General features: G+C 42.9%; 3 protein-coding genes across 3 annotated transcripts; 2 read left to right on the top strand and 1 right to left on the bottom strand.

Annotated features, from left to right (window-relative positions):
- The first annotated feature begins 60 nt into the window (after positions 1–60).
- On the top strand, positions 61–3528 carry and4 (actinodin4). The gene is made up of 5 exons (XM_080465280.1): positions 61–228; positions 1063–1126; positions 1222–1266; positions 1354–1514; positions 2126–3528. The coding sequence occupies exons 2-5, from the start codon at positions 1072–1074 to the stop codon at positions 2984–2986; spliced, it is 1122 nt and encodes a 373-aa protein (XP_080321406.1). The 5' UTR covers positions 61–228; positions 1063–1071; the 3' UTR covers positions 2987–3528.
- cops6 (COP9 signalosome subunit 6) lies at positions 3512–9629 on the bottom strand. The gene is made up of 11 exons (XM_080465281.1): positions 9357–9629; positions 8745–8846; positions 7562–7687; positions 7340–7471; positions 6436–6524; positions 6103–6165; positions 5978–6025; positions 5783–5897; positions 5284–5376; positions 5056–5156; positions 3512–4409 (listed from the first exon to the last, which is right to left on the bottom strand). Exons 2-11 carry the CDS (start codon positions 8785–8787, stop codon positions 4269–4271), a joined length of 951 nt encoding a protein of 316 aa, XP_080321407.1. The 5' UTR covers positions 8788–8846; positions 9357–9629; the 3' UTR covers positions 3512–4268.
- LOC308110747 (uncharacterized protein) lies at positions 9223–11766 on the top strand. The gene is made up of 3 exons (XM_080465279.1): positions 9223–9388; positions 9627–9702; positions 10193–11766. Exons 1-3 carry the CDS (start codon positions 9288–9290, stop codon positions 11243–11245), a joined length of 1230 nt encoding a protein of 409 aa, XP_080321405.1. The 5' UTR covers positions 9223–9287; the 3' UTR covers positions 11246–11766.
- The last annotated feature ends 7815 nt before the right edge of the window (positions 11767–19581 follow it).

The following is a 19581-nucleotide window of genomic DNA, read 5'->3' as shown; positions in this document are numbered from 1 at the left end:
CCTCATGGGGAGTTTCCATTTGAAGTCTGGGCTCTTTACGGCCTCGCCTGCTCACGTCCAGGAGCTTTTCCATCCCTAACAGGCGCCGAGGGGCCCCACATTAAGCATCGTGAAGAGGGAGGTGGAGACGAGGAGCTCCCATTGGGTGGCAGGTGGAGTTACAGCAGGGGTGCAGTTATTTATCTGGCTCGGCCCGGCCGGTCCTGAGAAGGAGGGATCCTCTGGCAGGTGAGTGACACAGATACCGTTTCTTACTTTTATTTTTATTTCATTTTATCTTTTTGCTGAATTTTCTTTGGTTTCGGAAAAAAACAAAAAACTTTTTAGTGACACTTTTTTGGGGGGATGCAAATAACCTCATTTGTTCACTTATTCATGGTCACAGTTTTTATTATATATATATATTTTTTTTTATTAAAACTAACATTTTTATAGACAAACTATTACAGAAAACTTCACATTTTCTGTGAACATTTGGTGAAACTCTGATCTTAAATAGAGATTTCTTCTTAATTTGGAAGTGTAACATATAGAATACTTGAGGGAAATACTTTAAACTTGTATGTGTGATTAATATTCAACAGTGTTTCTTAAGATGGACTCAAAAAAAGTAGGTCCTCAATCATTCTTAATAAACACCTCCGTTATGATCCATTTCTAAATATTTCAATATAGAGTTAAAATAGTACTTAATATTAGTCTGGACTTGTAACAATCTTTTCTTTTGTTTTTTTACGAGTACCTGTACTTCTACTTGACTCAGTCGGATTACTTTTCCCATCTTGACTCAAACTATTTTGATTCTCTTTGTAAATCTGTTTAAAATGGAAAAATATGAAGGCAAACGACCATCAGAATACTTGAATTGTACCGAAAATGAAGTCCAGGTATGATTCTTGTTTGAATGGCTGATTGTGCTAAATGATCAAATGTTATTCAAGTTAGTCAGCACATAAGTTCAGTCTTTTGCTTGAGCATCTTTATCTGTATATATCTGATATCAGGATATAAGAGACTAATTGAACCGTAACTCCTTTTTTCTCCCGGTTGTTCTGACCTCAGTGCTTCAGGATGAGGTCTTCGTCATGCCTGCTGGCAGCTCTCTGCTGCCTCCTGGGTCTCCCAGGTCAGTCCTCGGCCTCCAGACTCACTAATGTCCTCCAGTTTTGATTAAAAAAAAAAAAGGCCAAAAACCAAACGGTGTGTTCTCGTCTCTTGCAGGTCTGCTGGACGCCAAGTCTCTGCTGAACTCCATCAAGCAGGAAGGTAACAGTTGACGCCGGCTCTCTGATTCTCTGAGTTAAAGTTGAAGTGTGTGCAGCCCTGAGCTTCCTCCTCCTCCTCCTCCGACAGAGATGGTCCCCGTGAGTCACCTCAGCATCGACTCGGCGAGGGCCAACGACTTCCTGACTCACTCCAGGCCGAAGCGCAACGTGGACCCTAAATGGTACCGAGTAGACCCAGACTTCCAGGCGTACTACCGATACTACAGCAGCATCGGACACACCGAGGGGGTGAGTGTTGTGGTCAAGACCCAGACCAGGGCCAGTTAATATAAGACGTAGGCCCAAGGTTCAGACTTACTGTTCTATTCACCATGTCAACACTTATCTCTGCATCGACTGCTTTTTACAGCCGAAAGAAGAACTTTAGTTTAAATCTGTTTTTTTTTTTTTTTTGAGAGAGAAAATCCAGAAAACCTCCAAAAGTCTATTAAATTATCTTCAAATACAAACTTTTCTTAAATTCTAACAGGAATTCATAATGAAGAATCTCATTTCTATGTTCTACATTTCAACACATCTTTATTTATTCTGATTATAAAAGCAAAACTGTTGGGATGGTTGCAAGTTTGATCCCCCAAGTAGCAGTTATTGTGTGTGAATGGGGGAATGATATTGTAAAGTGTTTAACGTCATAGTCTCTTCTGCTACGCTTGAAAAACGTCTGTATTTTACGGCTCCTTCATTAAAACAAAATTAGTTACAGCCACTTCGCCTCTCTGCTTCAAACCTTCTTGGTTTGGGTGTAAAAGCTCCGCCATTTTCTGGATTCAACCATTTTAGAGTCTTTAGATGTTGTGAAGCTGCCCAGATTCCCTTCAGAGTGTTTTTCTCGCTCTCAGCTCTACGAGATCGACAAGCTGCGGATGATCTACCAGCAGATGAGGTACCTGGAGCAGACCTACGGCCCCAACGCCTCCTACTTCCAGAGCAAGCTGGGCGTGCCCATGATCATGTGTGACCCAGCCACAGACAAGAAGTGCAAGCCCGTCCCTCCTCCTCCTCCGATGATGAAGGGCGTCCCGAAGGCCACGGATGCCCCCGCGACTCCCCCGCCTCTCCCCGCGGCCCCCTTCATCTCCCAGGCCGACGTTCTCTTCCTGTGTAACCGCAAGGACCCGCTCTGCAAGCCCCACATCGTCTACCTGCCCAGCGGAGCGGTTCCCGTGCTCTGTGACCCCCGCTACCACCCCCACTGCTCCCCGCAGAAGGCCGCCCCTGCCCCCGTGGCAAAGCCCCAGCCTCCCCCACCTCCCCCGGTCAAATCCGCACCTCCTCCGCCTCCGATGGTGAAGTCGGCACCCCCTCCTCCACCCATCTTCCTCAAGAAGTCCATCCCGCCTCCGGTCCTGGTGAAGAAGGCGCCGCTGGCTCCCGTCCGCAGCTTCAAGGGCATGGAGTACGACTGCGACCCCTACTGGGACCCCGACTGCCTGATCGACCACCCGCCCCGGCCCCTCAAGGGCAAGGTGATGGGCCCCCCGCCGCCTCCGCCTCCGGTGAAGGGGGAGGAGAAAGAGGCCCCCGTGGAGGAGCCCGAGCCTCCCGTTGCACCCATGGAGAAGAAAGTCCCCCTCTACCCTTACCCGTACTACTACCACCCTCTGCCCTACGACCCCCGGGACGACCTCTACGACCCCGCACGCTTCCAGTACCCGCAGCCGGCCGAGGCGGCGGACGAGCCTGCAGAGGATGAGCAGTGACGACCCCCCCACCACCACCACCACCAAACAGGAAGCAGAAACAGACTCTGACTGAAAGCATCAAATCAACACGTTGATACGTGGCTGTTATTAATCTGACGTTTTCTCAATCGACACTTTTAATGATTCTGGAGGAATAAAAGTTGACTAATCTGTTTTTGGGTTTTTTTTTGCATGAGGTGTTCTTGGGGGGTATTTAACTTCAGAAGGTGCAAAAAGATCTAAAGACCGACGTTTTCCCCTCCCAGCGCCACATGGCAGGTAAAGAAAAACCAGACTTGTAAACGAGCAAGGGGTCATTATGTTGAGTTCCGCTGTACATTTAATACGCAAATAAACGCTGACTCCTGTTTCTACGCCTCTTGTCTCCGGAGCTTTATGTCGACCGGCCTCCTCGCTCCCTTTCCTGCCACGTTCCTCTTTTAAAACCCTTCTGAGGTAATCAAGCAGCAGGAGCTCCACTTCAAACGCCGTCACACAGTAAACCAGCAGCTCCAGCACGCGCGCACACACACACTTGGATTTCCATATGAGCCTTTAGAATAAACTCTTTATTGTCCCTCGTTACAAAGTTCTTTGAATCATCAAGAAAAGAGAAAGTGTTCAAACTTATCAAGGATCAATTTTTTTTTTTTTCCGGTGCAACAGGATCCTGTGTACTTCGTAATACTTTTATTTCTGGGGTCTCTTCAATTAATGCATTTTTTTTTTTTTTAACAATATTGAAACAAACCCAGAGTTTCTTCTCTTGAACTTCATCACCTTTCTTCTTACTCTTTATTTTCCATGTGGGTTATATCTGGGTCTATAAACTCGTCCGTTCGCTTCAAATTCAAGACCACGAGGAAACGAGAAGCCGTTTGATAAAATGTAGGAAACTTTCCTGAATCGTCTCCCTGCAGGGTCTTCAAAGATGCCTAAACAATGCATTTTATCATTAAACATCCATATTCTGAGATCTCATCTCATTCTTGCTGTCATGTCTGTTATAAAAGTTCAAAATTGAGCAAATGTTTAAAAAAAAAGAAAAGAGAATTAAAGAAGAATCAAAGTCCAATGAAAAAAAAAATCAGCAGATCATTTATTACAGACAAACATGGAACAATAAAACAAACCGGATAAAATAATCGATGTACAGTGAATTCTTCTGTGTGGGTTTTTTTTCATATATTAACTGACTGCTGTCATTCTGGGGGTTTTTTGGCTGAAAAACAAAAAATGGTTGGAAAAGAAAAACTAAAACAAAAAAAAAAAACTGCAGTGCTTGTTTGTTCCCATGGGCTCAGAAGAAGAGTCCCCTCATCCTGCGGCCGATGCCCTGCCGGTCGTACAGCACGTTGAACTTGTTGATGAACTGGTTCATACTGTTGCACGTCTTGGTGATGGTGCCTAAGTAGGCCATGAGGCCCACGTCGTTGCATTGCTGCGGGGAAAAACCACAAGCACAGGCACACTAAAATCTGCTTCTTAATTCACCGCTGTCCGCGAGAAGGAAGACATTAAAGAGAGGAAAGGAAACACGACAAGCAGGCGTCGTACTCTCACAGATCTGTTGTTGCACTACAAACAGGCTCTACATGTGTAACGTACACAATATAAATAATACACTCATTAATTCAACGCTCCTGTCGCACACCAAGTACTGATTTTCTAGGTTAATGTTGGACATTATGGGAATCAGATGTTGGCAAGGCACCGTTCAGATAAAAGGTGATTCACAAGGAAATACGTTAAAATGTGACTATTAAAGAGGAAAATAAGTGAAGTGGGATCAATAGAGGTGAAATCTGTGTGTGTCAGCAGGAAGTTTCGTCCGCTCAGTACTCAAATCAAGTGTCTGACCTTTACTCTTTGGGGACAAAGACACATCGTCCATAAAAAAAACTTTCAATTTGACATCAGTCTGGACGTAAAGTCCGCGGCTGTCGGATCTGATGCCCAATTCCAGAATTTTCTTTCTTCGTTAAGCTTCTAAAAAGGTGTTTTTGTTTTACCCTCAATTATTTCTTTTTATTCTGATTTCCTCCGATGGTGATTGAAAATAAAAAAAACTTTTCACGTTCACTCACATCGTAGAAGTCTGTTTTGAATTTGATGGTGCTGAGGACCGGCAGTCTGTGGCACAGAGCGTTGGCTTCTCGCAGGATCTCGTGGTTGAACGGCACCTCTCCTGACAGAGCGCAGAGACAGAAGCATGTCTGAGCAGCGTCTCGGAACGCGGGCGGAGGGAGCGTCTCGTTGACAAAACAGCTGCTCGAGGATTTTATTTTCATTCTTTCCCCTTTTGCGCCACTCACCTGCTTCCACGGCTTTCACGTACTCCAGGATGATCTTCACTCGGCTGTGCAGCATCTTTATGGCGCTGTGCTGCGCTATGAGGTGCTCGGCAACTGGCACACGAAGACAACGATCAGGAATACACACAAAATACCTCTAATCAAACTACGGTCGGTTGTTTTGTGAACAAATCCAGACATAGAGCAGGGATTTGATCCTTCATAAGATCCAGTGAAGGAGATGCTTTTGATGCAGAACAGAAGGTTGTTAACTGATGAATGTGCAGAACTCTGTGCAGAACCAGACTTGGAAGGTTCTGGTGGTCCAGTGTGGAACAGAGACGCAATAAATACAATTATCCACCACACACAGGAAGCGTGTTCGGTAAACGCCTCATGGGGAAGGAGCTTTAATCACTTCATATGATAATCTGCATAAATTAAAAAAGAAAACGTCCTGTATGTAGTTGCAGTGTCATTTCCTGTTGGTTTCAGGGTTAGGGTTAGTGGCCTGTCCTACCTGTGGAGTTTTCTCCTGTGCCTGTGGCTGTCATTCGAGCTACGTGGTCAACGCCGATCCTCTCTGCTTCCTCCGTGGCCAGAGTGTAGGTCAGTTCTGCAAACAGCATGGTGGCCTGGAGGCAAACAGAGCGGGCGTCACTCCACCGAGCCGCGGCAGTACGAGAGGCGACGGCGACGAGATAGTAAACCCTACCTCTCCGTTGATGATGTCAATCACAGATTCATAAACGCTAACGGGGAGCTGCAACGCAGAAGGAGACGATTATTCATGTTCTGGACAAACTCATCGGACTGTGCTCAACGCGGCGGCGAACTCACGTCGGTGTGTTTGGTCATGGGGTTGAGCTTGAGGAACAGAGGACTCTCAATGATCTCACACACCTGACGGGAAGGAGAAATAAGGAAATATGGTGTGAGGTTTCTTCTTTCATCTTCAACAACAACAACAACAACAAAAGTCATTTTAAGACGGAATGTGCTGGACAGAGATGTTGGTTAAAAATGTACGGCGCTTATTGTTCAGTCGTGTGTGTGCGTGTGTGTGTGTGTGTGTGTGTGTGTGTGTGTGTGTGTGTGTGTGTGTGTGTGTGTGTGTGTGTGTGTGTGTGTGTGTGTGTGTGTGTGTGTGTGTGTGTGTGTGTGTGTGTATACCTGTTTGTGAATGTGGATGTCTGACGGGTCAGGAGGACCGCCTGTGGTGTACCAGCCCAGAAACTCCATATCTTTGAAAACCTGTTTGACTGAGATACAAGACAAAAAAAAACAACACACAATTACTACATTCACATTTACTTCAGCATCAAAAGTGTCAGAGTGGAAAAAGATAAAAGGAAAAACAAAGTGGCAGAGGTGCAGTACTGCACACTTGATGTACACTAACTCATCTTGATTAAATGTTTCTGATTTCACACCAGCAGGTCAGTGACAGAGAACCGACCACTGCTGCCATCTGCTGGTGAGAATTGAAACACTTTACGCTCCATGTTTCACTCGTTTCAGCTCACAACCGGGCAACTGGAGGAAACTACAGCCGGACAACGTCAAACAACACAGGAAGCCATTCTCAGCTCAGTGTGTCTGTAGTGGGTTTTTTTCTACGAGATCCTCTTCTCATGCCACTGCTGCTACGAGCCACAACCACGAACAAGGAACTGACGATCAAAGCTACGCCAGCCGTTTCCCAGGTACATAAATACTGAAACACAAACTGATTTCGTAACGCGTGCCTTTAATTCAACCTTCATTCTTGTAAATGAGCAGATTCAAACTTTTTTTTTTCTTTTCCTGGAGCCCTCACATATTGTTTCATTAAAAAAAAAAAAAAAAAAAAAAAAAAAGTTGTCTAGTTTCTCAAAATGTTCCAATATACACGCAGGACCCTTCAAAATAAAAAATGTTTATAAAAAAAATGGCAGTTTTCCAGATCCGCTTTAGACTCTAGAAAGTCTTATTTTCTTGCGCCAATCTAATTTGACATTTTCCAACTCGAGGGAGGGGTTCGGATCACAAATTGTGCATCGCGGCTGTAGAAAAGCCTTTAAAAATTAAAGCTCACATTGTTCTTCCTTGGTGTAGTAGTAATCCTTGTCGATGTGCACTTTGTCGTCGATGGTGTGTGACAGCAGCTCGAAGGAGTTCATCACCTCGATGTTCCGGCCCTCCTGTTTCCCGATCAGCGCTCCGATCACTGCGCAGCAAGAGACACATAAAAACACGATCAGAAGACGTCGCGTGTGTGTCGACCCTCCGTTACACGCCAGCTGTCTGAAACACCCACCCTGAATGGGCCGACCCTCCTGCGAGCGGATGCGTATCCAGTGGTCGGATATGTTGAGGATGACCAGAGGGTGTAAGGCCACAGAGACACTCCCGGTGACCCCGGAGGCCATGACGCTGGGGCTGGCTGCACACGCACACACGCACAAAGAAAACATTAAACAGCAGCACATCGACCAGTAAATGTTTTATTTGGTAAAAAGTGATCTGTGTCAGTTCACTCCGCCGCCACTTGTGTTCTAATGGCAATAATCGGACAATGGGATATTGAAAATTGGCGTTTCAAGAATTAAGTGAGAACTTTGCCATCTGCAAATGCAACTAGTGTCCAATTACTGCCACCAAGTGTCCAAATAATACAACAAGGAAAATTTGGAACTCAGCTAAATAACCTGCCAACAATGAGTATAAATAGCTCATACATATATTATTACATTTTCCATGTCTTGTTGACATTTCTTATCTTTGTTATTATTCTGCATCAGTGGCTCTTTAATTTAAAACACTTTGAATTGTCTCAGCTAAATTGTGCTCTCCATATGAAGTTGCTTTGCCAATAAAATGTTTTTTTATTTTATTAATCCTTTCCTTAACTTACCACACTAATAGAAAAATGAAACTTGAACTTTAATGAGAATCAGGAGGAAAGAAATAAAACAACAAACAGTTAGTTACTTTAGGTTTTAATCCCTGTGTGACAAAAACATTACATCTATATCGTTTTGTGGTGAACTGTTCCGTCAAAACATGACATAGGGAGCATTTTCAATTGTCTTTTGAAGTCAACATCTATCTGATTGTTAGTGGAAATCAGTGATGATTAATAATAAAACTTAAATAAACTGTATGTGACTGTATCTCCCAGGCAGGGAGACCAGCCTCAATCTGCCATAGCAGATAAATAACAAGGCCTTCTAGCATGTTACCCTGATAGATGCAGATTTATATAACTCTTGCAACATCAAATGATTGAAATTATAAGATAAATCCCGTAAAAACACTCAGAGATTAATATTTTAATAGATTTACAGCTCAGCCGTGGGGATCAGCCAACTCGCTGCATGCCTGCTCTCACGCTATGAAGCCGCACCGACAAAACTTATATTCAACACGGGAGACATTGTGCACACATTTCAGAGCTAGAAAATCCTAAATTACTGATAAATAAGCGGTAAATAACTCACCTGCTCCATCCACCTCCATCCCGCCGCCATTGCTGCTCGCCATCTTGTCCGGTACACCGCGCGTGCGCAGTGTGCAAGAATGGTCATGAGTTTCTCCGGTTTCTTTTAAATAGACATAATAATTTTTGTAACGTTGCAAAAATGTATTTATGATCAGAAATAGGACGTTGCCAGCTTTAAAAGGAATATTTCATTGAAAACTAAATTTTCCCATAAGAGTGCTTTACTGCGAACCAAGGAGCGCCGCCATTTCTCTCTCGACAACGGAGGTCACGTGATCTTTATACAGGAAAAAGTCTTCTTCGTGCGTTTCTGTGTTTATTGCCTTCCCCCCTAGACTTTATAAAGAATGTACGCCGCATCAACCACTACTACCTCTTGGTGCTAGAATTAAAAAAAAAAAACTAAGACCGACTTCCTGTAGGAATATCACGTGATTTCCTGTCTCGAGAGAGAAATGGCGACGTCCTTTCCCCCAATCCGGACGCAACTCGTGTGCGTCGCGGTATTGTTTCCGTGTCGACGGGAGTGAGAGTTTCCAAAATGGAAGAATTTACAGGCTGTAATTTGGATTATTTCCCCGAAAACATCCTCATAGACGTGCTGTCGTACCTGAGCGTGCGGGAGCTGGTCAGAGCCGGAAGGTAAGAACGCGTCACCTCGTCCAACCGGCGTGGAACAAAAGTCACCAGAGCCCTGTTTTTCTTTGTTGTGGCCCCAGTGTTAAGAATTAAGTTATCCTCTGTTGAGACTTCTGTTATCTTGTGTTGTCATCCTGTGTCGGGACTCAAGGTATCCTGTGTTATGACTGAAGTCACCTTGTGTACGGGCTTAAGGTGTCCTACGTTTGGACACAACTTATTTTGTTGTTTGTGGTTTCAGGGTGTGTAAGAGATGGAAACGCCTTGTCAAAGACCAAAAACTATGGAGAAGTGTCGACCTGACTACGTGGAAAGGGGTGAGACTGTGTATTTTCTTTCCATTTATCTTTCCAAGTCGTAAATTGTTCACTTAACATGTCAATAATGACTGAGGTCAGTTCTCCCAATATCCCTAACTTGATTATTATCCCCAAAATAACTTCAAAGACTGAATGAATCACAAAGAAAGACATATGAGGACAACAAGATGGAAACGGCCACTGTGAGACATGAAATGGTTCCAAAGAGACACAGTTTGATCCTGACAGAGCAACAATACTAACACAGCGGTATTTAAAATGACCAGTACAAGAATCAGGACAGCTATAAAAACCCGAAACAATCAGAATGAGATACAAAATAATCACACAAAAACATTGAAGAATAATGTATAAATCCAAAATGAGCTCACAGAGCACAGAACAAATCAACAGAAAGAGTGACAAGAAAGCACAAAGTAACCGTTTCTTCTTTTGCTCCCACGTCTCCCACCATGCTGTCCTTCCTGCACTGTCCCCGCTGTGTCAGGTGACCTCTCGCATCCTTTGGCTCCTGCTGCGCCAGTACCTGGGCTGTGGACTGAGGTGCCTTCGATTGCGTGGTCTGCTGCTCTCTGCGCGAGGCGGCGTCTTTCTCTCCGAGTCTTGGCTCAAAGCTTTGTCCACAAAGTGCCCTCGTCTGACGAAGCTCTACCTCCTGCATGCAGACCTGAGGGGCCTGCCTAGCTGCCGGGTCCTCCCTCGGACTCTGCGGGTGCTGGAGCTTTGCGGTTGTGAGCTTCCTCGGGATTTTTTCACCCAGACCTTACCTGATTCACAAGACAGAGCAGAACCCACATCCAGTGCACAGCAGCAGAGGAGACCTCATGAAGGGAAAGGGCCTGGCTCCACCTCAGGCATCAGTATTGAGAGGTTGGTTTTAAACAACATGCCCTCTTTCACAGACCAGCACCTGAAAAGTCTGACATCGTGGGAAAAGCTCAGTCGATTGGAGCTACGCGATGCTTTTCGTGTGACCGCTAGCGGGCTGAGGACCTGTGCTGCGAAGGATGACCTGAGTGGCGTCCAGGGCCTTTCTAGACTCAAGTTTCTGGAAATAGGCCACACAGGACGGCAGGGATACCAGCTACAGATGGCCTCCCTTGGCCTGGGAACAGGTTGGGTTGGTCTGGAGGAGCTGAGTCTCGGCGGCAAGGAGGTGGGGCCGGGCCTGCTCAGCGCCAGGCGTCTGAAGGACCTGAAGCGTCTGTGTCTGTGGGCCTGCACGCTCGGCGAGCTGCAGATAGTCCGCAGCTGCAAGATGCTTCGCGGCCTGCGGCAGCTGGAGTTTCTAGACGTGGTCTTCCAGCCCCGACTGAGGCTTCCAGCAGCAGAAGGGGAGGGTGGCGGTGGCGGCGGTGACGGGGGGGAAGAAGACCAGGAGAGCGAGGTGGCTGCAGGGGCAGACGGCAGCAACAGTGACGAGAACAAATCCCCTGATGTCGGCGATCCCATTCCCAGTTTGCGCCGCTCGCTGGCCGCACAGCTGCCGTCCTGCACGCTCCTCTTCACCAACTGCTCTGTTCAGATCAACACTTATTAATGAAGCCTCCAACACTGTTTACATGTAGACAATGTAGATAGGACACAAAACAAAAAAACGGCCTCCTTCATATGATTTTGGTTGGCTTTACATATATAAAAATATATATTAGTGCTCTGTACTGATTCAGTTTCACTCATAGTATCAACTTTCTCTAAACCAGATTCACAATTTTGTAATTGATTATATATTTAAGAAAGAAACGTACATTTAAATTTTATTCCCAGAGCTACAATATGGCCTGGGGAGCCACAGTGCTGACCTTGTGGGCTGTGGAATCGGAACCTGTGAACCTCTGGTCACAAGCCTGCGTCTCTAACTCGACCGCCACTGAACCACCTTTTAATTTTGATTTTTTTTTTTTTCGGATCATGTTCTACTGAAGGGATGAATTGTTGCTGTGATGTTTTTTTCTGAGCTGTTGTCTCACGATAGATGACAATCGTTATTACTACACAAAGATGAACAATGCAAAAAAAAAAAAAAAATGCTATTGAAAGCGGTGTGGAGGCAGTCTTCGCCTGCTCTCAGGTTGTCAAAATGTTATATGTCTTAGAGGCCCAGATCAAGACATTTTGTGACAAAATACTTGGCTTCGCTATAAAGTTTTGGTAAATGAGGGATAGAAGAGGGGAGTTCACAGCCTTTCCAGAGTCAATCTGAGCGTTTCAAGGTTGTTAGCCACTGGTGACAAGACAAGGAGGTGCCTTTTCTTTGAGCTTTAATCACAGACACTCTTACGTGCTGGTGGGTTTTCCAGAAAGGAGGTTCAACAAACTCTCCCTGAACTCTGAGATGTGAAGCTCTGCGTTTCTGGTTCCAGAATAGCTGACCTGAATTAGTTCAATCCTTTCTGGGTATGTTAACCTTGTCGTGCACAACCACAACAAAAAGGCATCATCAATGGAGCCCCGATACCACGAGTGACTATGGCAACAGACCCGGAAACTGAGTTATTTTGCCGTTAAAGTCCCGGCACTGCAGCAGCAGAGGAGAGAGAGACAGCATGGCAGACCGTAGCTTCATAAGTCAGCAAATCATTTTGAAACCATTACTCCATTGACTTAACATTTAACTTAAGATCGCAGCAGACAGGTAGAAATGATAAATAGGTGTAAAATCTGAATTTCATTTAGATGCAATCCAACTGGAGGAAGGCGACTTGGAAGCATCTAAAAATGAAATATAAAAACATAATTCAGCGTGAAATGGCATATATGCTATGATTGCACTTGACTTTGAGTTTGATTTTAATATTTAAATTGATGTCGGCTATCAAATAAAAAAAAAAAGAAAATCATGCAGTAACTACTTCATGTAGTAATTTCAACCCCTAACAAGATGTTTGAACTGGTCCTCTCTTTTAATATCCTACTGAGTAGATTAACACGATGTTCACACATTTTTATTAGAGTGGAGTCATTTAAAATGTGACGGTGTGTAAATCAACAATTGCTAAATGACTACACACACCACCCCCCCTAAAAAAGAAAAGTTGTTACAGTGCGAAAGTGACTTTTCTAACCGCTCTACACACTATTATAAAGAAAAGTACCATTTCCCAAAAAAAAAACGTAATGCTGTGCATAAAATGTGAGGTGCGTGCACGCTGTTGGTTTGTGGACGGAGAACATTCTTCAGATGACGGATGGTGTTTGCTGAAAAGCGGGAGCGTTCCAAATAGGATTCCTCTGGACAGGACTTCTCAAAAACTTGCACCGTGGGTCAATACAAAAAAACAATAAAAGATCTGTGCCGGAAGACTGGAGACGCAGATTTGAGTCCTCTCAAATTATTTCTGCCTCGATGTCGATCGGGTTTGGGAATAACGGACGATCCATTTCTGGTCGCTGCTTCAGGTGGGAGGAGCCCGGTAGGAACTCGGTTTCTTCTATGAAACCTGTTCTGTTCACAGAGTCTGTTACCGTGGTGACCGACTCTGAGTTTAATGTAGCTCTCTTTCTGGAACAGGAGAACTCGGTTTCCCTCATCTCAGGGTTAACGTACTGAGTTTTCACCTTCTCCCCCAGCCGGTCTATAGAAAAGTTCAAAACTACCCGAGCAGGATTGTCTGTTGGTGGCAGGGGACTTCATCACATTGATGCAAACATAATCTCTGAAGGGTTCCTGTCATGAGACAACCTTTCTTTCTTGGACTGAGAGGTATTGAAACAAACATACTGTGAACAAAATGCTGTCAGAAAGTAAAAGATCCACCTGTTTCCTGTTGCTTTACCACATTTGTATAACCGATACGCTCAGACAGCTCCTGTAACACCGAGGTGCTTGTATACTTCACATTTAGACTTCTTATCATTACTGTTTTCTCTTTTTTTTTTCGTATAAGATTTTTTAGAAATTGTGCATAAAAAAAAAACAAACCTGTTTATTGTAGTAATTGTGGGAAAACATGAGAGATCTCTGTCCACACACTGAATTGTGTTTTTGGAAATCTGCCATTTTAACAATCCAGTGAAGGAGAGGTTGTTTTGAATAATCCTATTTTGGATGAAAAAAAAAAAAAAGAAAGAAACAATTGTTGTGACTTTTTCTCTTTTGAATATAGATATTTAAATAAATCACATTATTTTCTGAACCATGTTTCTGTTGGTCATTCTTAAAACGGCACCAATCAACAATATTTTGTGCTTCTGGAAGCAAAAGTATAGAACTACTGCTTAACTTTAGTAACGGTAGATGTTTGTGTTAAGAGACTGGATAAAAGTCCAGAGAGCAACACAACTATAGATCACGCTTTGCTGTTTGAACACACACCTGTAATGACAGAATAAAACATGCTGCACAAGATAGATAAAGGATGTCTCTTATGTCAAACTAAGTGATTTATGAGAGGGTCAAAAAAGGTCTAATTAAGGTTGTTTTATGGCCTTTCAAAGGGTTTTATTGTTTTATGGGCACTTTAAAGAATGTAATGTTTTGTTTTTTTTTAAACTTCCCAAATTACTTTAAGACGGCCTAATGCATGAATCATGCTTCATATTTCACAACAAAATACAGGAAACATCGGATGGTGTGATGACAACCTTGTTTTCCTCATCTCCATTCAAAGAAGGAGGAGGCCTGAGGGTGTATCCGATTTGATAGGGGGGGAGAAGGTAACGAGGAGTTCTATTGCCACATACAGGAATGGAAAATCTACCAAGGCTTTTTTCTGGACATATTTTATGGTGTCAATGGGACAATTCCAGACTCCCCGGGATGCTTGTTTCACATCCGAGGAAGCAGAAGTACAAACAATCAACATGTCTGCAGTATAAGGTGTGTGATGAGTCCATAAAGCGGCTGGAAAGTTCTATAGAGTTCCAAAGTCAAGTTTGTTTTCCCAGAGAAATAAGCGACCTTCATGCATTACAATACAATGTGTTGAGTAACAGCACTCATCACATAATTTATTATCATTACTGTGATGAGCAATGTTGTGTGAGATGTTGGTTTTGTTGGAAAAGAACATTTTGAATAAAGAAAGATATTTGGAGGAAAAAGGGTTGCTTAGTTGCTGTAGTGTTGTGCTTGTTTGCTACACAGACTACACGTTGTTGCAGTTTTATCAACGGGTGAAAAGTACGCTCACGCCACACTCCTCTTTCTTAAAGCCATTCGTTCATTTCAGACAAGCTCCGCCACAGACAGAAGTGTTAACAGGCTGAAAGAAGATACCTGGAGTTGCAAAAACAAGACTACATTTTGGGGTTTTTAAATTATTTTTTTTAATAACAACTCAGGTTGCTGTTACATATCGTGTCGTTGTTACATACCAGGCTCTGACATTGACTCTTCATTAGCGTAGTCAATTCTCAAAAGAGGAGCTATTGACTATATGACTTTGAAACAACAGAACCGCTATGACCGCCACCACTACGTAGCTGGTATACAAAGTGACCTCGGGGGTGACCTTGTTCTGCCAGGTCTCGGTTAACATGGTCACACAATAATCGGTTGTTTTCTGGCGCATCTCGTCCATCTTGATGATAACGGACCACACCATCTCGAGGAATCGATTCACAGGCGTAGGTTGTACGCCAGTCGGCAGGCTGCCGCACTTCACCAGTTTCCGCTTCTTCTTACTCGGGTACAATGTGAGTGAATCCTTCCGAGGATCATGTAGGAACTCCAGCGGTATCAAAGTTTTTTTCACATCCAGCTGCAAGATGTTCCTCCCTGTGAAAAGTAAATGGGATCCAGTGCCTGTGAAAAAGGGGATTAGTAAGTCCAACTTGGTTGAAGCAAACAGTACCAATATGGCAAAAATTAAGAAAAGAGAGAGTTTCGTCAAGTTGTTGCTCCTCCTCTTCTTGGTTCCTGGACGGTTGTCGACCAAATCAATCCTGGATTTCTTTGTAGGAAAACCTTCTTCCTCCACGTTCTTCGTGTGACAGACCTCCATGAGCCCAGTCGACAATTTCACGCTGGAAAATACCCAAACACTGAGTTCAGCAACTTATTCTATGAATAAATCTGTCTGGTGATGCACCAAACATCACAGTGCACACTCACTAGTCGTGGTGTTGAATGTGGTCAAGGTGGCTCAGTGTGAGAAATGGATGTTCAAGCGCTTCTCCGGGCGTGATCCTCTCAGCAGGCTCTATCGAGAACATCTTCGATAACAAGTCAGCAAAGGCCATCCGGTCGCACTTCAGAGCTTCTACATCTTTTTCTCCATCTTCTACTGGTGCGTCAGGGGAAATCTTTAAAGTACAAAAAAAAAAAAAAAAACAAACCCAAAAAGAATTCAGTATGAACCGAGGGTACAACACAATGTTAGAGTTGAAACATAAAAGAACATGGCTCGACACATTACGTACAAGCACTGATTCCAATATCAGTCTTAGTCTTAAGCACTAGATTGAAGATCAGCGTTAACTATTGTTACGATACAATGCTGGAAATCAGTGACCATACACTGTAAAATATATCACCTCTAATCACAGAAAATAACTTGTGCTTTGCCCCAAATGCAAAACTCACCAAATCATAGACGTACAGTCCTGCCAACAATGCAGCGCCCGTCATCATTTCTGCTGCGACAGAACCTAATGCCCACATGTCCACGCTCTGGTCATACGGCATCCCCTCCAGTATTTCTGGAGCCCTGAAGAAGACAGAAACAAGATTATGATTGTCGGCTTGTAATGTAGACACAGCCGTCCCAGAGAGGCTTTGGATACGTACTTGTAACTAAAGTCTTTGCTGATGCCACTCACCTTTCAAGGTTTCAAGGATCGCCACCTGGAATCAAAAGAGATTCTATCAATCAGATGTTGTGCAACGGTTTTATACTGTTTGGTATATCGACTCCACGTGAAGTACTTTGAGCGTTACCTCCTGGTTTGCAAACTCGTTGCCCAGAGTGTCTTCAAAAAGCTTCAAAACCACCGTCTCGTTGGTGAGCTTCTTGTGACACTGAAGGACGACTCCAAATCTACAGCGGCACATCTCAGCCTCCACCACGTAGTCTGAGCTGGAGCTGGAGATGGTCGTTCCAACTAGTCTGTTCATGGTTGTAGATGAAGTTTTCCTGTTGAATTTGCACATATGAGAGTTAACTTGTGTGTGTGTGTTTGTGTACTCTGACTGATAAGTCCACATTCAAGTAAATATTCTAAATCATTCCCAAATACTATTTTAAAGGGGTCAGATTATGCTGAATTCACTTTGTAATGATTTTCCAACTGTCACAATCATCCCCCATACCTGGAATGATTCCCCAGAGATAAATAAAGTCTGTCATAATATGACCCCATTAAAGACAAATGTCAAGAAACTGGTGCCAAAATAAAATTAGTTACAGGAATTACTTACTGATTTGTTTGTTAATTATGACTGTATTGAAAACCAGCAGGTTGTTTTTACTTCACTGAATCTCAGTCACACACACGTATCAGGACAGAAAGTATGTAAAATAATAAATTGTTAAAAGACATGGGTTTGCTATCTATTGTATTCTACAAAGCAAAGAAAGCTAAACTGTAACGCTAGAGAAGTAAAAGAAGAATCTGAAGTAGAACTGGAAACGGGTGATATATTGATATTTACTTTGTATTCAAACTTTTCCTCAAATTTCTCAAATATTGTTGATATCGATGGAGCTTTGTGCCTTCAAATTCTAGTTTTGTATTTTCCTTATATAGGATAATGAAAACTCAAATATTGCTTGTATTGATATAGCTTTCTGCGAAACACTGTCTTTAACTATTAGAGTGTGCACTGGGATTTTGGTGCATCACCAGAGAGATTTATTCATAGAATAAGTTGCTGAATTTATTTTTAAAAACGGGCAGGAAAATGGCAAGCATTCCAGGAAATTATGTTTTATTCACAGACTGAGTATTTCAGACGATACACTTTATGAAGCAGTTAACGGCTTTAGAAGCGATCGAAGCAACTCCTCTTTAGTCGTCCAATTCATCCGTATTTGTAATCAGCAGGCAGTCGTGCCAGCTGCGGCAGTCCGCGTCTCGATCGCCCGCAGAGCGATGCATAGCGATGCATAGCGACGCATCGCGATGCATAGCGATGCATAGCGACGCATCGCGATACATAGCGACGCGCTCTCCTCGGGTCTTGACGTCAAAAGTCATTTTATACACAAAATATGTAACTTCTTTGACGCGAATTAGGTTAGATAGTCATTTTTTTTATATAACTGAAGAAATCCCGCGTTTTCAGGCTCAGTACAGACTAAACCACGGGAATACGCCCCTCTGATCTAGGATGTGAGAAAGAATAAATAATGGCAAAATCAAATAGGTGAGGTTGTGCTGAAAAAACCGATACCTAAAATGATAGTTTTAGCTGCTTCAAATAGTGAAATATGAGTAAAATACAAAGAATACTTTATTTTGATTTTTCTTCATAGATATATATTCATTTGTGCATTGGTGTGTGTAAAGAACTACTTCATTCTCCTATAGGTTGTGAAATTAGTTCTAGAAACATGTGCTTGTCTTCAACAATGAAAGAAATCCCAAAAAAATGAATTCGTTTTTTTGTTTTTGTGATTTTAGCTCCAGTGTGTTCATCCAATGTGTCAAAAAGGAATAAATAATTGTAGAATCAAGTAGGTGAGGTTGTGCTGAATAAAGGCACAAGGACTATTTAAGATAAACACTTTAAACGGCGGGATATGAACGTAAAAGCGACAGCAGTGAAAACAGTCAAAAAGAGCCCAGAGATAGAGCTGCTCAGGCTCGTTTAATCTAACAACAGTTGGAAAGTGTTTGGATCAGTGTGATAACTGTAAATAGTATATGTAGCATTAACGAGGGTACTATCTGCTGTCCCCCACCCAGCTGAAGTACATGTTAAATTCATATTAGTGTAAATACCGTGGATTTAAAAAAAGATCTTTTATGTATTTATCTGTATTTTGTGTATGTCTGGAACAAATGGAAACATATTCTAAATGATAAAAAACACATTTGATTACATTTGTATTATTATTGTACTCCTTATGGCTTATGGAAGCCAATTTCCGCCACTTAGAAAAATAAATATAAACATACAAATTCTCCACCACTGAGTCTGGTCCTCAGTCCTCAACCGTATTGTTCACGGTTATCTGGTCAATATTGCCCCCTGGTGGCTAAGTGAGGTATTTGTAGCGTGAGAACATAGACTGATATTTTCTAACATGTAAAATATAACATTTAACATTTGGAATATTTAATAATGAAGCAGGCTACAAAATAAAGAAGTATCTCATGGACTCCAGGATAGAACAGAATAAAGATGAACACAGAATAAAGATCTGAAATAATCCCACAGTACTGTGTACACAGTACACACATAAATAACATTTAGGTTCGAACATCAAAATTCTGTTTGATATTCAATTTGTTGTTTTAGAAACCTCCAATCTTTGCAACTACATACTGGATTCACTTTGATTTTAGAATTGTTAAAAAAAATAGATGACTTGGATAACGACAGAATGACATATTGTTAAATGAAGTTGAAAATAATCCAGCGTTGTTTGGAAGTTTTCTGTGGGTGAATGAACTGAGGAGGAGGAGGAGGAGGAGGAGGAGGAAGAATAAAAGGCCCCCAAAAAAGTATAATCAGCACACTCTTATCTCCTCTACACACCAGCAGAGAGCAGACTGGTTATTGACTATATATATATATAGTTTATGAGAATTCCAGGATGTAGATAAATCTCTTTTTTTCAACCAACATTAAGATTGAACTCAACCTGATTCACAGTTAAAATGAACTGTGAAAACAGTCATTTATCCATGCATCCATCCATATTCTACACTGTTTATCCTTCTCAGGGTGGCGGGGTGCACAGCTACACCCTGGACAGGGTGATGGTC

Source organism: Lipophrys pholis (assembly GCF_963383615.2).
Source record: "Lipophrys pholis genome assembly, chromosome: 6".
In the NCBI taxonomy this organism is placed as follows: Eukaryota; Metazoa; Chordata; class Actinopteri; order Blenniiformes; family Blenniidae; genus Lipophrys; species Lipophrys pholis.
This window is presented reverse-complemented; position numbering and strand designations above follow the sequence as displayed.